General features: G+C 40.9%; 5 protein-coding genes across 8 annotated transcripts in view; 2 read left to right on the plus strand and 3 right to left on the minus strand.

Moving 5' to 3' along the window:
* bida (BH3 interacting domain death agonist) overlaps positions 1–2,645 on the minus strand; it is a 4,684-nt gene extending 2,039 nt beyond the window's left edge. Inside the window, exons 1-3 of one of the 3 annotated variants that reach the window (XM_020602940.1) lie at positions 2,484–2,645; positions 1,773–2,054; positions 1,201–1,331 (exon numbers count right to left, since the gene is read on the minus strand). In XM_020602940.1, the coding sequence (XP_020458596.1) occupies positions 1,201–1,331; positions 1,773–2,037 (396 nt within the window). In that variant the 5' untranslated portion in view covers positions 2,038–2,054; positions 2,484–2,645. Of the gene's footprint in view, positions 1–1,200; positions 1,332–1,772; positions 2,055–2,157; positions 2,321–2,389; positions 2,448–2,483 lie in introns of those variants that run through there. The other 2 variants (XM_020602942.1, XM_020602941.1) reach the window with 2 other exon arrangements.
* A 362-nt stretch (positions 2,646–3,007) lies between these two features.
* On the minus strand, positions 3,008–7,693 carry wee2 (WEE2 oocyte meiosis inhibiting kinase). 2 transcript variants are annotated; one of them, XM_020603017.1, is made up of 13 exons: positions 7,595–7,693; positions 7,105–7,164; positions 6,857–7,060; positions 6,516–6,724; positions 6,105–6,162; positions 5,618–5,787; positions 5,385–5,506; positions 5,106–5,252; positions 4,918–5,016; positions 4,753–4,838; positions 4,443–4,613; positions 4,180–4,328; positions 3,008–3,671 (listed from the first exon to the last, which is right to left on the minus strand). In XM_020603017.1, exons 2-13 carry the CDS (start codon positions 7,153–7,155, stop codon positions 3,506–3,508), a joined length of 1,632 nt encoding a protein of 543 aa, XP_020458673.1. In that variant the 5' UTR covers positions 7,156–7,164; positions 7,595–7,693; the 3' UTR covers positions 3,008–3,505. The 2 variants fall into 2 exon arrangements, with proteins under 2 accessions (XP_020458673.1, XP_020458674.1); XM_020603018.1 differs by having other exon boundaries at positions 7,105–7,216; positions 7,595–7,677.
* Positions 7,694–8,067: 374 nt separating this feature from the next.
* dennd11 (DENN domain containing 11) lies at positions 8,068–13,346 on the plus strand. The gene is made up of 9 exons (XM_020603019.1): positions 8,068–8,657; positions 9,084–9,183; positions 9,309–9,467; positions 10,169–10,322; positions 10,427–10,565; positions 10,754–10,885; positions 10,982–11,132; positions 12,071–12,139; positions 12,286–13,346. Exons 1-9 carry the CDS (start codon positions 8,255–8,257, stop codon positions 12,479–12,481), a joined length of 1,503 nt encoding a protein of 500 aa, XP_020458675.1. The 5' UTR covers positions 8,068–8,254; the 3' UTR covers positions 12,482–13,346.
* Positions 13,347–15,631: 2,285 nt separating this feature from the next.
* On the minus strand, positions 15,632–19,960 carry agk (acylglycerol kinase). Its single transcript, XM_020603020.1, has 14 exons — positions 19,589–19,960; positions 19,465–19,504; positions 19,300–19,379; positions 19,135–19,210; positions 18,909–19,034; positions 18,707–18,801; positions 18,503–18,572; positions 17,732–17,811; positions 17,574–17,631; positions 17,021–17,168; positions 16,814–16,911; positions 16,598–16,668; positions 16,415–16,499; positions 15,632–16,271 (listed from the first exon to the last, which is right to left on the minus strand). The coding sequence occupies exons 1-14, from the start codon at positions 19,696–19,698 to the stop codon at positions 16,137–16,139; spliced, it is 1,272 nt and encodes a 423-aa protein (XP_020458676.1). The 5' UTR covers positions 19,699–19,960; the 3' UTR covers positions 15,632–16,136.
* Positions 19,961–20,036: 76 nt separating this feature from the next.
* The window catches only part of nup205 (nucleoporin 205), an 18,413-nt gene continuing 16,367 nt past the window's right edge, over positions 20,037–22,082 (plus strand). Inside the window, exons 1-3 of the mRNA XM_020602967.1 lie at positions 20,037–20,288; positions 21,244–21,386; positions 21,553–21,724. Coding sequence (XP_020458623.1) covers positions 20,261–20,288; positions 21,244–21,386; positions 21,553–21,724 — 343 coding nt within the window. The 5' untranslated portion in view covers positions 20,037–20,260. The remainder of the gene's footprint in view (positions 20,289–21,243; positions 21,387–21,552; positions 21,725–22,082) is intronic.

Here is a 22,082-nt window from a genome sequence, read left to right on the forward strand (position 1 = left end):
TATAGTGTAGAATTATTGTAATTGCCTAATATAAAGTGTAATTGTTGCATTCAGATTACATACTATGAACTGACAAAGGTTTTTGTTATTGGAACCCCTGCAGAAAAATTTTCATGCATGAAACCGGTCCCTGGTACAAAAAAGGTTGGGGGCCGCTGCTCTAAGATGCAACCAGAAAAACAACACAAGCACAACTCAGTACAGTACATGGCATTACTAGGGTGTGTAGATGTGAATCTAATATTTTTTGATGTTTTAAATCTGCTCCTGAGCCAAAAAACATGATGTGTAAACTGGAAAGTGTTTTTGTCCTGAACACAAACAGGCACAGGTGAAAAATGTAACTGAAATCAGTACACACATTTTAAACAATTTCTCTTATACTGCAGTGCTAAGAAGCCATTTGCTGTAGGCTACTGCCCATGTGGACATAAATGTATTAAAAACACTACTGACTAGTAAGTAAATTAGTTACTGCAAACCCTTTAAAGGCTTAATTTATTCCGAAGTACCTGAATCAAGCTAATCTCAGTGTCCATATTTACTCATGTTTAGTTGACCAAAATAAAAATGCTCCATTTTACATTTGCACCTGGCCCATTTATCTTTTCTCTCTTTTTTGCCTGAAATGCAAATAGCTGCTGTAGTTCCCCCATAGTTAAAGTAGGGTACCTTTAACAAAAACGACTTTATTATAAATCAAACTGACCTTTACTTGTTAACTTTAAACATCAACTTTCAACCTGTCAAAATGCACATTACGACTGTACCTATATTTAGACCATCTACTAACTGAATTTATCATGATACTAATTGTGTCAATACCTCAGTGGATTATCATCTCAGCTAAACAAGTTTTTGGTGGAAAACCTGGACAAATGTAAGCATATATGAATGGTTTAATAGTTTCATCAAGATGAAACGCACAACATTTTTGGGTACACATCAGTGTAGGCTCTTCGATTTTCTGATGGGACACTGCTCATGTCTTTTTTTTTTTTTTTTAATAGTTAACTGTTAAAAAAAAATCTACAAATTAACAATGACAATTAATTTCAGCTATAGTTACATATGTGAAAAATGAGGTGATGACAATATCTTCTAAGACAACCACTCAGTGACTGTTTATTTCTGATGAAGAACTAATAAGAGAGGTTTGTCCTATTAGGCAACAATTCCTACAAACAGGAGCACACTCACTTCCAAGGAGGTGGTTGTTATGTTCCTTGACAGGTTCTGGGTAGCCTGCGCCACAACACTGAGTTCGAGCTGGGCTGCAATTTCTCTTAGTTCTTCTGCAACCTGCTGAATGACTGCTCCTTCATGGTTTCCTACAGAAAGTCAAGATTAACAAAACTTCAGTACAATGCACTCAACATAATGTTTAATGTTTCTGGATTCAACTACTAGTGCAGTGGAATAGCATTTCTACAAATGAATATACAGCAACAACTTTATGTTCACACCAAGGATTGAAGCTGTCACTTCTGCTTTCAGTTTTAGTCACAAGCAGTTTTGTTAGTTAAACTTATCAGATGTGCAAGTCAATGCTCTGACATCTGGACTGTGAAAAGGCATGTTAAACTACAAATTTGTCTTTGCCTGTTACCTCAGATTATGTTTACAATGGTTTATTTTTGACACATCTTTGCTTTGTGAACAATCAGCTCATAAGACCGTTTGCAGTGATAGTATGAAACCAACACTGTAACACTACCTGTAAAACTAAGATAATACTGATCCAGTTTAAAGTTACTGACTCAGTTACTCACTAGGCCACAGCAGCTCAACTGCAGGCCGAATATCATCTAGAGAGACCGCAATGCAGCTGGGCAGGTGACCATCAGTTTCAAGGTCTCCGTCGTCCACATCCTGTATTCTGGGGTCGCTGCACGGCACTTCCCGGGTGATATTTAGGTCACGGCCCAAGGAATGAAGCTCCTTGTCGTAATCTGCGTTTCTACAGTCCGCTTGAAGGAAGTCCAAAATGACCAGTGCGGTGTTTTGCCCACCGGGTAGATTCATCAGGTCTTCCATCGATAACCACTCTCTGCCTTTACACATTTAAACAAGAACAATGTTAGCGATGCTCGCCTAATATCGCATGTCAACAATTTCGGACACTCGATGAAGCGATGAAACAACTGGTCAACCTACTCAAATAGTCGAATCAATGAGAAAAGTTACTGAATTAGTACACATTTCAAATAAGGATATGTAATGTTAAATGTTCCTAACTTCTGTCAATCAAAACTATGAACCATGTGGACTAAAATAACCTCTCACTAATTTACGTTAACGAAATTAGCGTTTCTGACAAGTACATTTTTAACGGGTAAAATAAACTGACAAATGTTAGCGTAGTGCTAACGATACTTAGCTAGCTTACGTTAACTAACGTTCACTAGCTTCTGCGCATAAAATTAGCGTTAAGCAAAAGCAAAACTGGTGACTATAGCTAAATAAGGATTCAGTTTACTCACAATCGTTTCGTATGTTAGCTTCTAACGGCAAACGAGCAACGGAACCTGCTCAGCGATGTGCCCATTGAGTATCTATGGTTGAATAACGAGTCCTAGGCTGACAAGCAAAACAATAATTAGCATTGGTCTTTAACTTAGGGTAAGTCACGGGTGAAGGGGTGGAGTCATGTCTCATGGTGCTATGTGTCATGGTGCTTTTAATGCCGTCGGAAAGCCGCCAAAACACGAAATCCATGTCAATGCCTTTGGTTTTTGTACTTGCATTTTAGCAATTTTTAATTTATTAAGCAAACTGAAATGGAAATGTGACTGATAGTTGTGTCACTTTAGGTAACGTTAAGTGTGGGTGTTTAAAAGGCAAAATTACTACTAAAATATACACAAACGCAGCAGTAAGGACTACATCACCTGACCTAAAGTAGTAAAAACTAGAATGTAATGTTTTACACGTATGGGTGTCTTAAGATGTTTATATTTTTAAAATGCAGATGTACTTCCTGTATGTATTCCTAGTCGCAGTTTTACACCGTCATACAGTTTATTACAGGCAGAGATAAGAGAAACACGCAGCTGGAAAGTCCCGGCTTTGGCTTTATCCAGCAGGGTTGTACTTTTTTGTTTACACAGAACATTACCCACACAAGTTAAAGAGAATACTTTAGAGCTAAAAACAAATTAGAACAAAAGAAATCCATTAGATAAAATGCTAAAAATGTTTATTTACAGTATAAAAATAAAACAAACATCTTTGACCAGTTATGTTTGTCAACAGCAGTTGAAAGACTGAAATTATCATTTGAAACATTTAAAACTAATTCTGTCCAAAGCTCTCCAGTCTGTTACATCAGTCCACTCAGAAGCCCCACACAAGATCACCCAGCCAATCATTCTTAGTACCAGCGCTGTGTAGGGTTATATCTGTGTTATCATAGAAACTTGCTGCTTTTTAATTACAACATTGTTGCGGAAGGGGTCAGATTATGCAGAACAAAGAACAGGCATGTGGTTTTCACTCTGGTCCATCAAATTCCATGCCCGGGGCAACCAAAGCTCATGGATCGTGCCGTCTTCCTACCCACAAGCCTCCTCCCTGTTCTAGGAAGAGACCCTATCTTAGTAGGTGGTTTCAGCCCACATAGGAGGTTCTGCTTTGGTGACAAAGCTGCCTGACGCGCCTCCTGTAGCTCTCTGTGGAGAAGAAGATGAACATGTGTGAATGCTTTTTAATGGGTATATCAATAATGTGTATGAAAAGGACATAAATATGTGCTGCCATTGGGCTGTTTTAATTAGCTATGAAATTCCGCCACCTGCTGGTCATACTTATGTAATTCAGTGTAATAACAGAGCCTCAGCTATGGAATGTCCCCTTAGTTTCTGGATTTCCATACTTCCCTATCTGTGAAACGGTACTGCACCACACCATGTAAGGGATTTGGAAGTATGGAAATCCAGAAACTATCTGTGAAACAGTACTGCACCACACCATGTAAGGGATTTACCACAAAAATATTTCTATGCAAAAAGAGCAAAGATGATTGATAGCTTGTTGCACTTAACATTTAGTGGTATATAAACTCTATAAACCTTGTTCTGGGAGTCAATCCTAACACTGTAGTTCTTAGAAACAGCCTATGCCGCTTGAGAACACTAGGTTTATGTGAGATGAAACCCAGAATTAGGGATGCACCCTTACCTTTCTAGCATGGCTGTTCTGAATTTTTCCACATTGAGTTCTCTGCGTAGCTGAGCAGCCAGCCTTCCAGACCTCTCCTCCCGCAAGACTGGGTGCTTGCAAAGCTCCCTGGCAGATGGTCGTTTTATTGGGTCTGGATCCAGCATCAACTGACGGAGAAAACATTTTCAACAAGCAAATTGAAATGCTTGTTGTTACGCAAAAGTTGTCATTCACACATGTGGCAGCTCAAAAATCAATTATCTTTATTTCTGTTCGAGTACCTGAAGGAGGCCTTTGAAGGGAGGAGAGAGCTCCTGTGGGAGCTTGGGAAGCTGCCCTTGTCTAAGGCTGTGCCACTCATCTCCATTTTGAGGCAGAGGAGGAGCTCCAGCTGCCAACAGTACTGTAAGGCCAAGAGCGAAGATGTCTGCCTTTGGGAGGTGGCTGTAATCCTGGGGAGCAGAGAAAAGTGAAATGAACACTAGACACAATGCAAACCCATTTTTCCATTTAAACCTACAGGGAGGTGCAACCAACTCAGATCTCAAAGACTATTTTCCTTTAACACCAATAATTACACAACATTTTTACCTCATGCAGAACCTCACTGGCCAGAAAGCGGCTGTCTCCTTCCTCAACCTGAGGACTGGTGGTGGATGTCACATGACCCAGATCCCCTGCAGAAAACAGCAAGAATAGGATTTGACAGCAAACAAACATTTATGATAGACATCTGTTCAACATCAACTATGATACCAATTTTGTAAAGGACGCCTGCTGAAGTGCTTCCATCATCTTCCTCCTCACTTTCCACCTCTGCACTTGAACTGGGACGTTGACAAATGAAAATATTACCTGAAGAGAGGCCAAACAAAGTCAGCTTTAAGGGACAGTATGGTTAAACTGAGCAAAAACAAGAAACACAAACGCTCAGTGAGACATACTTGGTTTGATGTCCAGGTGTACAAGGCCAGAGGTATGGATATATTTTAGGCCCATTGACACCTGTAACAGCAGATCTTTCAATTCTGCCTCTGCAAACAGCTCACCCTGCACATCCTTCTTCATAATGGCATCACTGAGACTTCCACCTGGTGCATGCGTGCACGGGCACACACACACACGCGCGCACACAGGATGACAAAATGCATAATTCATGTCTTAGTTAAAAATATTTTGGATTAATTCATCTTGTGTGATTTGGACATGAATCTGAAACCTACGATCACAGTATTCATTCTGGATAATCATGTGATTGTCCTCTGCCCATGCTGAATAATAGCGAACAACATGTGGGTGGTGCCCAAGAACAGCATGTGCATACACTTCCTTTAGTGCCAGCTGCCTGAGAGGACATAAGAAAGGGTCATGTACAAGTGTGATCAGTTCAGATTAAAAAAACAAAACAAAACAGACTAATCTGGGTCTGGCAGAAAGCAACATAATGCTGACTCACTCATTGGCAGAGCCTGCGAGCGGTTGTCGTGAGCGTTTTATGGCATATAAGCAACCATCCAGCCTTTTCACACATTTATAAACTGCCCCAAACTCGCCCACACCAATGCACTCCAGCTCCAGAAACTCACTCTCATAGCGCGAGAGCATGAATGCTTGGACAGCTCGCCTCTGCCAGATAAACAGACGGAGAACCGTGTGGTTAAATCAAAGACATTTCTAAAGGAGGAACATGCGTCACAGATGTGTCACCAAATATGGGAGTGCTTCCACATGGAAAGTGCTTTGTGAAAATTATGACAGCTCTTTTTCCGCCCCTACTGGAGATTCCTTAGAGAAATCCCGGAAGTAAGAGTGGCAGCATATAATTTTGGACAAAACAAGAAGTGAGGAGGCAGCTGACAATGACAAATCCTGATGTAATCATATTAGAAGCATCTGAGAGGGAGGGTTACGTTCATCAAACGCACTGGTAAAAATAGCTGTACCTTTGGTGGGAGAAAGGCTTCATCATCCTCTTCAGATGATGTCAGGCTGTGTTTCAACCTGAAAAATATAAAAGGGCCTTTAGACCTTTATATACTCTGAACAACACTGCATTAGTAAGGGCACTAAACACAAATTGTTTTGATCTCCCAACATGTAATAAAGCCAATTTCACCCTCAGACCATGTAGAAAATCTACCTGTCAACAAAAAAAAAAATGACAAGCATTTATTAAAAATGTAGCTCTTATTGTGACACCCACACCACAACACAAATGGACAAATGTTCCTGTCAACCACAAAGTTCTAAATAACAAAATTTCCCCAAACACCAGTAATCATCATCCGATTAAAAACACTAGCGTTTTCAAAACCTAACCCTTATAGTTCTGCAGTATCACAAGCAGTAGTTACCCGTTTCCATATTCGTCGTCATCGTCGCTCCTACAGCTGTTCCTCCACTGCTGCTCACTGTTCCTGTGTACTGTGTCAGGGGTGAAAGGATTGACGTTGACAGAAGGTGCCTGGATGAGGTCTGGGCCAAATGAGGCAAAATGCAAGGTTCTCTGATGACGACTTATCTTAGCACCGGAGCAAGACTGGGATGACTTGCATAGCAGACTCTACAGGAGAAAAGAGAAGAATTCAATTCACCCTGTTGAAGTTAAACTGGTTTGACATTCAAGCTTCACTTTGCCAAATCACCCAAGAGCACAGGGCCACGCTAAGGACAGTCATTCTGAGTTATTCCCCACCTTGGGTGTGCTGGGAGAGTCACAGAGCCTCAGTTTCCTCCAGGAAACTGAAGGTATGGGGCTGGTGCACTGTAAAGGGCAAGAGAAGGTGCTGCTTCTGCTGCGGTTCTGCTGCACCCTGGGCGTCGTACATGTAGAGCTTGGACTGCGGATTCTGGAGGTGCAGTCATCGGAGCTGTTGTCGCTACTGCCCCCCTCCTCTCCCTGGAGTGTCTCTGGACACTCTCCCCTCCCAGGCAGGTCAATGCACAACTAGAGAAGTCCAGCTGCTGGCTGATATCGTCAAACAGCACTGCCATGCTTGGGGCCTGAAGTTTGGCAGTGCTTTCTATTAAATGTTGAATCCTGCATTTCACACTCCTTTGAGAGCAAGAATACTACAATGTTTTAAGATTATTAGGCCTACATTTATGTCTCTTCAGGAGGATAAGAAGATAAAAACACATATGTTGCTAGTCATACTCTCTTAATCTGCACATCTAGACATAGGTCACTGCCACAGCTGACTGTAGACTTCATTATCACAGGACAAGCCCCATAACCTAATTTGCCTGTATTGATTTCCAAAGCCCTTCTGCCAACCAGATCAGGAGGACAACTGAAAAGCAGAGGTCACGTCAAGCTGTGGTGTCATTCCCACACTTATCTGAACGTTAATGTGAGTCTCACAAATGCAGCCTATACACCAAGGTGTGATTTAACTTTGAGCAACAATGTATATTAACCATGTATACTCACGAACAAGTCGCCTTCCGCCGCTCCGCCACCACGCTTGAATTTCGCGCCTTGTATGTAAAACACTTCCTGTTTAAATTAACTATGACCCCGGTTTAGCACATCTACCTTTCAATTGGCTGAATTGTTCATAAACCACACACCTGACCTTAAAGTGACCTTTAATTGCATACAGAGTTTTCATAACAATGTGATAATCTATTTATGGGATGTTATATGTAAATACCGCGAGATTATCACGGGAAAGAAGAAAACTATAAACTCACATTAAAATACAATTAATTAATACGAAAATGCCACGAACGGTCATGAGATAGTCATTTTACAGAGATTACTGAGTAAAACACGGGCACGGTGGTTAAATCTCTGTATGGATGTTGGAATAATATGTAGGCTATGGGTAATAAAATCAACAGCCCACACTACGGTTCAGGTCACCGTATGAAATTGTAGTCATAGACACGTGGGCGGAAGTTAGCGACGTCATCAAAACAGTAAGACAGAAGGAGAAAACGCAGCTCGTCACGAACAGAAAACAAGCCAGTGAGCAACAGGAAATCATGATCCGGCTCCAGCAGCGTGTTTAGCCTGCTCTGACCAACGGGACATCGGACTTTCTGTGTTGTGTTTCTCCCTTTCAAAGCCCCCCAAGGCAGCAGCGCCATGGTGGAGCAGTCGGATCGAGCCCCGCTGCTGGACTGGGAGGAGATCCCGCCGCCCGATCCAAACCAGGCGGCCCCACTGCCGCCTCCGCCGCCGCCGCCGCCGCGGGAGGAAGACGCAACGACGGAGAAAAGTTCGCAGGAGCGGCGCACACCGACGGGCACTGTGGCTGTCACCGTCAGCACCACCACCACCACCACCTGCACCCCAGCGAGGAGTCTAACAGCTGTTGTTGCCATCAAGGATGGCAGCCCGGGCCGTCCGCGAACAGTGCTCAGTGGGCACGGGTGGAATCTCGATCCAGGTCGTAGTGTTCCCTTCCCCGGCCTCTCGGCGAGGGATCAGTGGGAGGAAAGAGACCAGATCGTGGCTGTGTTTGTGGTTACATTTGATACGAGATCAGGTAAGCAAGCAGACTGTGGCAAGAGCATCCGATGGTTTATTTGTTTCTTTTTAATATTCTGGACTAGATAACCACCTGTAGATTTTGATGGGGCAACAACCCTAACAGAATAAATGCACTTCCTTGGTAAGGTTTTCTCAGTTTACGCAATCTGTCAAGCACACTGAAGTTGAGTAACTGAACACCAAGCGGCTGTAAAGGGGGATCTATCCTTTAATGCATCACCATGATGAAACAGGTTAAAACGGCACAAGGCCAGGGTGTCATTTCAAATATGGAAGAGGTCAGTGATGCTGATGCGGTACTTTCTCCCTGTCTCTACAAGACAAACAGAATTAGAGGAAGTGGTCAGGATGAAAGTGGACTATATGGGAAGTAACTTCATGGTTTATTGTGTGTGTGCCTGTGTGTTCCCACGAATGGCAGGCAATATGGTAGAGTGGTGCCTGCCTCATGACATCAACCTAGAAGGAGTTGAATTCAAGTCAATGGCCAGTGGTTCCCATCGGATCACCAGTGACTTTATGTACGTTCTCTCACTTGCCAGACACCATGAAATTCTGTTTCTTAAGGGGAGTGGGTCTGTTCAACCTCTGCCAAAAATCTGTGAACCCCTTATTTATTCCTTCTCTTTGTTTTGCTTTTGGCTAGATATTTCCGTAAAGACTGTTACTTTGGGCTGGCCTGTTTTGCTAACATGCCTGTGGAGAGTGAGCTGGAGCGAGGAGCAAGGATGAAGTCTGTGGGAATTCTGTCTCCCTCCTACACTCTGCTTTACCGCTACATGCACTTCCTAGAGAACCAAGTCAGGTAACACATGCTGGCTCTGTTTGTGTCCGTTACCTTCTTGTCTTATTTTTTCCCCTCATTTTGTCACTTTTCCACCACACTGTTTGGATTTTCAGTTCTCACCAAACTGTGTCTACCTCCTGTCTATAATTCTTTTCTTTGTTAAAAATGATCTCATCTATTGTACATGAACCTAGAGTCCCAGTTAAAGCTTTCATCACAGGAGCCCATGCACTTTTTTGTATGAAGTCTATGACTGTGTAAGATTATGTATGAATATGTCACACAGCCACAGTTTTGCATTCCAAATGCAGGGGGTTTGGGCTACTGCCACATAAAAGAACTAAACTAAATGGAGTGTGATTAACTAGCTTAGTTTATGTGTGGTTGTTGTGCCTCACTCTGCAGTAGCACACAGTAGTTGACGTTTAACCAAATGAAAATGAAGCATTTATATAATGCAAATTTGGAATCTTACATAATAACCTAAATCGAGTCTGATACTACATGTGTAATTCTTTTAGACAGACTTTCCTTTACAATATACAAATATTTAATGGGTGTAGATGCAAACTACAGTGCTAAAGCTACTCTGCATCAGTACCTTGTGTGAACCTTGTGAGCTTTCATGGTAAATCATTAATACGCTGAAACTGATAAGTGTATACACATTTAAAATAACCAGTTCTTCTGTCTTCTTTCTTCCTGTCATTGCCTTGCAGGCACCAGTTGCAGTGTCCAGGTCAGTATTCGCCACTGGAGGCCTTCTATGAGGATAAGAAGGCTATACTCCCAGCTACAGGAAACGGACATGTCACTGCTTGTCCGTCCTGGAGTGTTACCAATATCAACCGCTGCATGCACCCTGAAATGAAGGTACAAAAGCAGCAGACACACACTCAGATTGATGGCAAAAACATATTTGCTCAGGCTTAAGTGCCATAACAACATCAATAAAGCATAGGTGTTTCTCTATGCAGATCACCCACCCTGCTGGCTGCATGTCCCAGTTCATCCAGTTTTTCGGAGAGCAGATAATGGTCCTATGGAAGTTTGCACTGCTTAGGAAACGTCTCCTGATTTTCTCACCTCCACCTGTAGGTGTGGTCTGCTACAGGGGTGAGAAGCAAAAACACACGTTTGCACATGCACTTGCCTGTAATCTGGTGGTTGTAACACAGATCCTGTCCTTGTTTTTTCTTTAACACAAATGGCTCAGGATGTAACAAATATGGGAAATGTTGCAGCACCTTTGTTTTCTATCTCCATGGAAATGCTTGATGTAGTGTGCACTTGTCCTCCCTCAGTGTATTGCTGTTGCTGCCTGGCCAATGTGTCACTACCTGGAATCGGTGTCTCTGTGCCTGAATTACGGCCTTTCTTCTACATCAACATAGCTGACATCAGTGCCCTGGAAACAGAGCTGTCCTACGTGGCCTGTGAGTGAAACTTTACTGTGAACGGGTTAACTCACCAACATTTGTTATCTATGCAGATGTTTCATCATATATGAGCATACTTTCATATGTTTTAAGGCACCACGGAGAAGATTTTTGAGGACAAGAAGGACCTGTATGATGTGTACATCGATAACCAGAATGTGAAAACACACAGAAGCCATTTGCAGCCGCTGCTCCGACTGAATGCAGCAGATAAGGAGAAGTACAGGAAACTGAGTGAACAGAGGTATGCTCCGACCTTTAAAATGGGGCTAATACAGCATACAAAATCTAAGGGACTGAGTCATCTAGATGTATAATGAGGCCCCTACTTTGAAAGTTACACATAGTTGTCAGTCTCTAGATTCCAAGATTATGTGGAAAACGTGTCCCAAAGGATGTTTCCAATGTGGAAGATCCAACCACTGTAGAATCATCAAATAGACTAAAGCTGATGTTTTACCAACAAGATAAAAGTTATGCTTTGCAGGACTAAACGGAAGCTTAACTAGAGAATTTCTGAACATAAATATGCCATAAAAGTTGGCAATGAGCCAGTCATTACAAAACTACACATGCTGATAACCCTGGTTATAGTCGAGTAGTTTGTATTGAGGTCGCACAGAGGGAGAGACAGATTTAAGAAGTTACTTCAGAGAGAAACACAAAATTAACAACAATAGATTTTACTTAAGTTTTATATATGTAATGTATAGATTGTGTTTGTGGCTGTGAGGTGGCCTTGGTATAATTTGCTCTGACGTCTCCTTGCATTTGGTATTTTTTGTTGTTTACATAGCCTTCCTGATTTCTATACATTTTCTTTACATTTCATTGTGAAGACAGTCTGCATTAGGTAAATGCACTTTTTGAGACTGATGAAATAGCAGAATGTTTCTTGTAAACTAAACTGTGTACACGATTTTAACTTAGTTTGTGGAAATTGGATTCATTTTATTCACATAAATCATTAAAACATTTCAAAATCTATTTTGCTGATCTAGACATATTCTAGAATGTGATAGTTACACCCTAATAGTTTTAAAAATGTATTTGTTTTGCTATTTAAAAAAGTGGATCCCATTTTGGATGTTGTAAATCATTAACCTTTTACCAGCCAAATTATATCTTTGAGGCTCCAGTCGTTTAGATTTCTTAATGTAGATGATAATTTTCTTTTTCCAGGCAAATGTTGCTGTACTCTCAGGAGGTGGATGGAGACTGCACATCAAATGAAGAGGATCTTTTCATTCTGTGAGTGCTGCTAATGCACTTTAGTCATACTCAAACAAAGCAAGTGTGCAATATTACTTTTACTTTTATTTTTCAGGGACTACAGTATGGTTTCCATAGTTATTTTAATGTATATATTGAGGCGGCGGTCTGTTATCCTGTCCTAGATTCTTCATGGAGCTGAATAACCGCATCTTCCAGACCCTGTCAGAGGTAGCAGGGAGCAACGATCCCACCCTCACCACTGAGCACGTGAGAGCCATGGGGCTGGATCCTCAGGGTGATCGCTCCTTCCTGGTCGACCTGCTGGAGGTGTACGGTTTCGACGTCACGCTGGTCATAGACAGCCTCTGTTGTTCTTGAGCCTGGAACTCGGGGTGCCACTGGATTATCTGTGCCTTCAAGGCCCACACACACCTAAGACACTAAAGACACTGCCTCCACCCAGGGGCTTCATCTGTTTCCTGCTGTCCCCTCCTGGGTGTCCGTTTCCCCCTCTGTGTGTCTCATCTGACCCGTGGAGACCGTTTCCCACTAGTGTGGGTGATGAAGACGTTTCCTGTTGATGCAGGAGTCCACAGTGGCAATCAGATGGTGCCACTTGGCAGCTGCGTGCTCTTAATAGCCATTCACCTGTGTCACTACTGTGCTATTTTTTGTCAGAAGCATTTTCTTGTTTACTGTATGCTTGTCTGTACAGTCCTGCAGCTTTGCTGGTCACTGTACAGTTTGGAAACGAACTAGAGATACGAAAGTCTTCAAAACGTCTGCTGTATTAACATGCGTAGGTGTTCAAATTATATCCTGCTCTCATAAAGCTATTTCTGGAGTTGGAGAAATGGAAGTTTATTGACCACTTTATTTGCCTTTCAAAAAGAAAGCAATAGCAGTACATGTTGAATCAGCTTGAAGTGAGGTAAAATGATTTACAGTGCTATGAAAAAGTATGTGCCCCCTTCTTGGTTTCTTTTTTTTTTGTGCATATTTATCACAAACAAATTTAGATATTAGACAAAGCAAACACAAAATGATTTTATTTATTAATGGAAAAAATCTATCTGAACCTACATGGTCCTACGGGGGGGAGATTACGTTTTCACATAGGGCCAAGTAGGTTCAGATTTTTTCCCTAAATAAATACAATCATCACCTAAAAACTGCATTTTGTGTTTACTTGGGTTATCTTTGTCTATTATTTACATTTGTTAGATGATCTGAAACATTTAAGTGTGACAAATATGCAAAAAGAAAAAAAAAAAAGCAACCAGGAATGGGGAACATACTTTTTCACAGCACTGTATATGTTAAAGAGTGTGATATCCTTTTATAATGGGGACAGGTTTGGTCCTTTTACACACCTTCAACACAAGGTACAGTGCAAGTGACGGGGGAAGGAGTCTGGAAAATGTTGTTGTAACTGTCGATCAATGTGACTCTAATACTAATCATGAATGCTGCACCACTGGACTGTTCTCAGATGCACACAGTGATCATGCTTAACTATAATGTTTTCTATGCCATGTTTATGATCTACAGTCTGAGCCAGCAAGTGAAAATGTTGCAATACTGTATATATTTCATTTTATTTTACTCACCATAGCCAGTTCATCAGCACAAGCTTAACATATAGTATCTCTTGTGCTCCCGTTGAATGACGTGTCCTCAGCGGAGCTGTTTCCTGTTTACTTGTGGATCAGCTTTAAACAAGATTCTCTCCACTTGTCTATGTCCATGACAGAGATCTCATTGTGTTCATGTAGATCTGGTAATGACACATTCAGGGGTGAGCAGAGGCTTCTAGTCCTCCTCTATAGGCAGATTTACAAAATGTACCGTCTGTTCCAGCTGAGGGTTCCTCTGGCCGTCTTTTCATCACAGTCCCATCGAGTTAATCCAGCTCCAGAGATGGGCCAACTGTGTCTTTTGAATTCTTTTGTCAGACCAGTTTAGTTCATCCATCACGTTGCCAATCACAGTAATCACTTGTTCTATGTTGGACCCCACGCCCCCGAAGTTGTTTTCTTGGTTGGTTACAAAAATAAAGACAGTGAACCAACTGTTTTATGTGAAAGAAATAGAGACTCAAGCTTTGTTGGTTCAGTGGGGCCTTAAGGAAATCTTATTTCTCAAACTTACTGTACGCACGTCATCACTATGTGCTTAAAGATTAAGTAAACATTTCTGAATAACCTCATCGTCTCCAACAGAAACCGCTGACTCAACTGACGTGTCAGCAGACGTCTTTTGCCTGTGACGGTGTTTGCTTTACAGGTTCATGTTAATTGTAAAACAGAATGTACAGTACAACACACAACACACTTTATATTCATGATGCATACCAACATTAGATCAACTGTTTGTGCAGCGTGTCACTCTACTGAATGTCAAAAACAGCTAAAGTATTGCACACATCCAAATAACAAGTCTTCACCTTTACTAATGTGAAACACTTTAAGGAATGTCAGTGATGTACACACAAACTCAACAGCATGAACAGTTAATTTCACTGTACGGCCAGTGTGAAACAATAAAATGTTGCTACTGGTCAAGTGTTATGTAATCTGCTGCCTTATCCTTTGTTCTTGTCCTCTGCTTACACCTCTGGTTCATTTCTGACCAGGGTCGCTGCTTTCTAAGACATCTTACGAGCAAAGCAACTTGCAAGACACACTGGACAGAGCAGAGCTGTTTTCCAGCCCTGCAAGTAGTATTTAGAGAGGTTTTAGTAAAAGCATCACTGTGTGGGGTATTGTATCAAGAGTAAATGTTTACATTAGAGAAATGGGCCGACTATGATCATACTATTCTATATTTTATTACTGACATTTTGTGTGACATCATCCAGGTATTTTTCTCCACTTGGACTTTGGACAAACCTTTTCACAGATTATATGCATTACAAACTGGAAGACTGAAGTTTGAAAGAAGTGACTATTTAGGGAGTTAAGTAGGGTCTAATTAAATTTACATTTTGGGAAATGTAGGCACTAGCATTCTTGGAGCTTGACTTATACTAGTAACAAGGGTAAGATATCTCTGCCTCTGCTGTACCAATTTTAAAAATTTGGTCTCCAACTATATGGAAGAGCAGAACAAAATTACTGGAGTTTCCTTGTAATCTGTACACTACCAATCAAAAGTTTGGACGCACTTTCCCATTGATACGAATGGGAAAGTGTGTCCACATTTTTGACTGGCAGTGTAAAAATGCATCATATGTATAATAGAAAATAAGCTCATCTTTACATGAAAAATCTAGTGACCTTTCACTGCAGATGAGGCCTAAAGTAGAATATGCAGTAATGGTAAAATACAAGTAGCTCAAAATTGTACAGTACACATATGTAGTTACATCCATTCCACCACTGCCATTCCCCTACAAGACAGAGACCTGCAAGATAATATAATATTTATTTTTGGACTAGGTGTCCTTTTTCTGGTTTTTAACTCTTTACTTGACTTCAAGAGCCCTGCACAAGAATTCCTATATGCCTAGACTGTCTGTTTATGCATAAATGGCAAATAAAAAAATCTTGAATCTATAACCCCCAACGTACTCCTGCAGATTTGCTGTCTACACCATGTGTCAGATCAGGCTGCTGTACACTGCAGCACACACTAAATGACTGGTATAATGACGCTTTGCACTGAATTGGATGTAGATTATTTTTACTGATCAAGTTTGAATGTGATGGCAACGGCAAACCATTCAGTAAACATACAGTCTGTTTGAAAGGCAAGCAGTACATAGGTTAAAGTCTTTAAAACATAAAGCCTTGGTCCATTTATATACAGCGCTATGTAATTTAAGCCATTTCATAGTTGTTAAAATAAACACTAGAAGTTATTTTTATGATCAAATGCAGTGAGACAGACTGCTCAAACCAACGGCCCTTCATGGTCATTTAAGATGGCTGGTAAAGTCGATATCCGTCATAGCATCTGGTCCTTTTGCGTCTGGCTTGAAGTCAGTTTTTGTCCTGCTGTTCTTCTTTTCTTTCTGGTTTATGTTGTCTCATCACTGCATCTGTGAGAGGAACTGATCTCTGCGCTCTGCAGTCATGAAGAAGCGCAATTTCCGTGGTAAGAGCCTTACCTCCACAGGCATGGCCTCATACTCCTCGTTGTCAATGTTGTAGAAGCCGCTGGTGCCCTGTGGAGTGTTAAAAGTGAAGACAGAATCTAGTACACAGAGCTTTAGAAAGCAGATTGACTAATATAATCTCAGTCCTAATGCTAGGCTTGAATTACTGTAATGTGACACCATGAATTATGATCAAATTGTCTGAGTCTGACCTCTGGCAGCTCCAGCCGGCAAGCATTGGCTTCCAGTTTTGTAGAGTTGTTAGTGAATACAGTTGGGTCCTCTCTTTTTTTATTTCTATAATGAAGAACATTTCCATCCTTTTACTTTAATTAAGGTAAACATGAACTTTTTTCTTTGCCACAGTCTAATACAATATTGAAAGTACAGCTGACCCGACAGTGATGAACTCGCCCACGGTGAAGTTGTTAGTCTCTGCACAGATCATCATTGAGTCATTTATGTGCTGCAAGTAAATAAATAGAAAAATAAATCAAAAATCAAATAGAAAAACAAGACAGGGTCTAATGGACACACATCAGCATTTAAGTCTTAAGAATTGACTAAGAACAGGCACAAGGTTTTATAACTACAATTCTTTTTAGACCAACCCTCTCCATGGGGTTTTTGTTGTGCGTTTGAATAAACAGCTCTATCGTTGACAGCTGCTGCTCCACCCACTTCTCTGGCTCTTCTGCTTTTTGAGGCACTGCACAAAAACACATAAAACATAGCTGTAAAACCCCCAATATTGCTGAGATCTGATGCTCTCGGTGTGCCACGCTGTGAGCCAAGAATCGAGAGTCACACACACTCACATTCAACAGGGAGGGTCCAGTAGTTTTTTAGTCTGCGGATGATGCGGTGGAGCAGATTTGGTCTAGGGAGCTTCTGAGTGGGGAGGTCAGGAGGCCGAAGCTTGGGAGCCAAGTAGGATACTGAAACATCCCGCGCCAGGGGCCACTCCTGAGGGATGTTTACCACAGTGTGTGGTTAAAATACATCAGCAGCTGCAAAATGATTAAACAGCCACGGATGACAACAAAACAGGGCAACACACAAAATGCAGCAACAAACCTTCTGAAGTCGTTTTAAGATCATTATAGGACACTAAGACTTCGCTGAAACCGAGACATTATTTTCAGTTAAGATTGATTGACTCAGTTACACCAAACAATAGTACTGATAAAAAAATCTCACCTTAAAAAGTCATAATTAAAATGTAAATAAATGAAATAATAAAATGTTTGAGTATTTTTCTCATCCCAGGGAAAAATGGCAGCACCCATCAGGTTTTGCAAATTTCAGATGTATTATAAAAGCCACTGTCTCAATATATTAGGTTAATAAGGCAAAAAAGAACATGCTTACCCTTAAAGTACAAAACCAATGCGCTGCACTTGTCTTCAATGGTCCGAGGTACCAATATCTGTTGGGAAATATCGTGGTTAATTATGCTTTTCTATGGGGATGCATGTCATGTTCATCAGGCTCAGCTAAAGTTACAATATAAATCGACCAGCTCTTACTTGCTGATTGTTGCAGCCACATCTCTAAAAGCACCCCAACGGAGTCCCATCAGAGCAAAGACTGGCTGCTCTTTCTCACCCTAGGGACACAATGCACATTAATTCCTGTCCAAGTACTGCCACAACATTTCCCATTGCTATGCAAAATCAAAATTCTGTTCATCAGGAAAGTCTGGACACTGTGCTGCCATTCCACCAGCAGCTGAATCCTGTCGTCTTGTTCCTTCCTTCTGCACAGATTGGAGGTGTTTTTTAGACCATTATCCTGCTATAGGATTAAAATCCTGAAAAGGTCAAACTTTGTTAATTACCTTCTTCCAAACAAGGCTTCAGAGGGTGTAGTAACAATGTTTTCCAACAATGCCTTTCTATAAATAGAATCTGTTGTTTTAAGTAACCAACAAAAGTTGGAACATCAGTTTTCAAGGATTCATTTACTTCTACTGCTGCAGAAAAGATAGAGGTTGATTTGTTACTTTGTCCCTGAAAAAAAGTCTGTTTTACATAAAATTTACAGACATTTTTAGTTTTTGTTGAATTTTTTGTTGTTTATTTTACCTCTGGCTGTTTACTTCTTAGCTTTGTACCATTTAAGGTTATTCACTGGACTTTAACTGTTTAAATGTCAAAACAAAAACTGGGAAAATTGGGGTGTTCTAAAATTTGACAAGTACATACACAGTTTTGCATTGCAGCACAATGACAACTTCAACACAAACACTAAGTACACCACTTTCTGGGTTTGCAGAGTAAACAGAACCAGTTTCTTACTTTAATTTGTAGCACATCCAGAGGTACTGTCTCTCCTTTCAGAATGGACAGGGTTGCTGATGTGATGTTTCTGATAAAGGAAGGAAAACAAGTGCAAGTTATTTATGAGGAAAACCACACTGTACCCATATGTGTATATTTAGTCAGTGAGAGACAGTTTACTCTGGGATTGAGTGGTGAGGGTGACACTGATGAACTACTTACTTGACCTTGTTGTCACTCAGGACGTGAAGACTTGGACTCAGGGAATTGTGAGAGCCCAGTGGAATGAACCCAATCGGCATATTACTGAATGTGTCCTGTAGTCAGAAAATAGCCATCAGTGAGATCATTAAAAGGCAACGTTTGATTAAGCTGTCATCATCTCAAATTGCAACTAACTAGAAACCAACTGTGCGACACCTACTTGATCTGGCCTTCGCAGTAAACCTGTGATGACTTCCTGCAGGGTGCCATCCCCCCCGGCCACAATCAGCATGTCTGTCTGTTCCATGAACTCCATCAGCTTTTTCGCCTGGCCTTCATAGTCTGTCTGTAGAGGAACATGCAAACTATAGTGACAGTGTCACTCAAATCCAGACTAGGGCCAACAACAACTCTGAAAGATTCTGAGAGAAAAGAGCAAATGATACCTTTACTACTGTAACTTCCACACCAGCCAGATGTAAAATAGGAGCAGCATTTTTTTCAAACAAGTTCTTAGCTTTCCTGTGAGAGAGTTAGACACGAAGTTGGAGCATTTCACAGAGAAAGTCCAAGCAAGACTGTTAGTGAGGAGCTGAAGTTTGTTTTCTTACCCATTACAAGCTGCAGGGTTCAAGATCACTGTTGCTTTCCTCAACTGCTCATGTGGTGCTATCTTTTGACGCCCAAATTCCTAGCGGAAATGATCATGATGATCAGAACCATAAACAATGAAGGAAAACCTTGGTCTATATGACAAGAAAGATAAGTGGTCTTACCCTGGCCACTAGACAAGCCTCTCTCCGTAGAACATTGTCACTAACAAGGTACAAGAGACGCATTTACAAGAACAGCCATGTGATCTATCCAGTCTGTGCAAATACAATAACTTGAAATACCCACCAGTGTTTTCCATACAGCCAGTGGCCTCCATAAGTCAGGACGCACACAGCAAATGTGGACTTTTTCCAGTGATTCCGTAGCGTTCGAAACACTTTAACCACCCGAGCCATGGCTGTGATTAAAACGCCCCTATGCTCTTTATTTTAGTACAACATTTATTACATTTCCATTCACAGCGGTCATAGACTGATAACCGCATGTACATTTTGGAGTAACGTCAAAACTGTCCGGAATAACACATGTCGGAACCATATGTACCATATGTGTGGTTCAATAACACAAAATAAAATAAAACACAATTATTGCTTTACCAAAGTATTGTGGCGATCTGAAAGTGACCAAGAGACCAGATTTTGTAATATAGTAAATATCAATCCAATCTCAAGGAAGCACATTTAAATTACTTCTTGATACACTCTTATACCGTTAAACTACAATTCCCATGTAACTAGAAGTCATAAACAGCTGGAGGACGTCGCCTGAAGAAATTAATCAGAATTACGACAATGATTAAATTATCCAACTGATTAAAATTTGCATCTATACACATTAAGGTAGACATAAATGTCTTGGTAAAACCAATTTAACTGGCGCGTGTTTACAAACTTTATATTTTTAAAATTTCACACCGGCACCGGCCTGGAAACTTCTGTCCACTTTCACGAGTGTATCATGGCGGCGCAGATGGCGGTAAATTCGGGTATGAACTGTATCTGTTTCATTAACTAAATTAGTTTCATTTATCTCTGGCAAAGGTTATTAATTGTTATTTCACAGATAAGATCGAACATATTTGCTTTTTAGCGCCACTTTTGTTTTATGTCCTATGTTTTGGCCAAATGTTGATGGTCCAGGCTCGGGCTGCTAGGCTAACTTAGCCTAGCCTGATAGTAAACGTTAACTTAGTTAGGTTAGCTAACTTTAGTATTAATTAAAGAATTACTGTTATCAGGCGGAACAACTTGGTTACACATAGTTCATTTTCACTGTAACACTAAAGCCATATGTGCAATCTGACTTATTTGACGTAAACAGTCGTCAAATAGTTGGCAGAGGAGTTTACTTATGTCGAAACAAAACTGAAACAAACAAAAATCTGTAATGTTAATGTTACTGGGTTTGTTTTGTTGCGCCACGCCCAGCTTTCTAGTAATTATATGTATTAGTATGGTCCAACCTTAAAGTTTAAACTAAATTTGCCTGTAATTTGTTACACTTCCAAGTCTGTGTCAATTGTTTATTGGCCCCGTTGGTCAGAATATCTTGTACATACCCTATGGATGATACTTGGTAACAGCCAGTGTTCAATAAATACAAAGTGTAATTGAATAGTGAGCCTGAAATAACATTTTTAAACATTACGGGTAAAGAAGCATGTTAAACTAATAGGTAGTTTTATATTGTTTTTTTTTTTTTTGTCTTTTTAATAATACTGTGAACTGTCCTGACAGAGGCATGTTACATTTTTTACAGATTATACAGTATTATTTATTATGACAGTCATGTATTGTGTATGGAATGGACAAATGCGTAATTCATTAGATATCAATGCCAAGGTGGTCATAAGAAATTAGCACAATGGAGGTGGTTGAAGTCACTTGTGTACATGTGTGTGTGATGAGACAAGACCTTTGAAGGCTCATATACTCATCTAGAAGCCAGTCTGTGGGGGCCGCTGAAGGAGCTGTGGGAGACAGTGGATGGGGCTGTGTTGAGGAGACAGCAAGAGAGCGTCCACCTCCTCGACCTGCACCTGAAAAAACACAAACCGCACTTTCTCTCACTCTTTAAGAACCCGGTGAGAGAAATATAGTCTTTGCACTATGATTTTATATGTGAATGTTAATATAGTATGAATTAGTATACAGTCTTGTATAACCTCAGACTTTCTTGGTGCAGATAGACTCAGTTGTGTGTGCATTGTCTTTTGAGACTATAAGTTCTGGTCTTCTCTTCACTTTCAGCCAAAGAGTGCAGAGCAGAGAGAGAAGGTGCGTAAAGCCAGCACAGAAGGCATCGCCATCCAAGGTCAGCAGGGGTCAAGACTCCTTCCAGAGCAGCTTCTGACAGAGGCCTTCATCCTCAGTGATTTGTTTGATATTGGGGAGTTGGCAGCTTTGGAGCTTCTATTGGCAGGTAAAGTGGACTTAAGAAAAGATTTAGAAGGAAAAGTATGCTTATATGTGGTGACCATGTGTTCTGTGTTAGACGTATAGCTCTCCCATAGGTTATTATTAGTGATGCACCGAAATGAAAATTCTGGGCCGAAACCGAAACCGAAAATTTAGGATGCATTTGGCCGAAAACCGAAACGAAACCAAAAATGGCTTCTTTTAAAAACTTCAAATTTTTAAAACACGCTTACTCTATAATTGTGTGTGTGTGTGTTGAATTCATCAAATTCAAGTAATTTTATATATATATTTATATTGTGACGATCTACGTCAGCCATTCGGGGGGGTGGCAGCAGCATGATGCCAAGGTGCATCGTGGG

Source organism: Monopterus albus, unplaced genomic scaffold (genome assembly GCF_001952655.1).
Source record: "Monopterus albus unplaced genomic scaffold, M_albus_1.0 scaffold59.1, whole genome shotgun sequence".
In the NCBI taxonomy this organism is placed as follows: domain Eukaryota; kingdom Metazoa; phylum Chordata; class Actinopteri; order Synbranchiformes; family Synbranchidae; genus Monopterus; species Monopterus albus.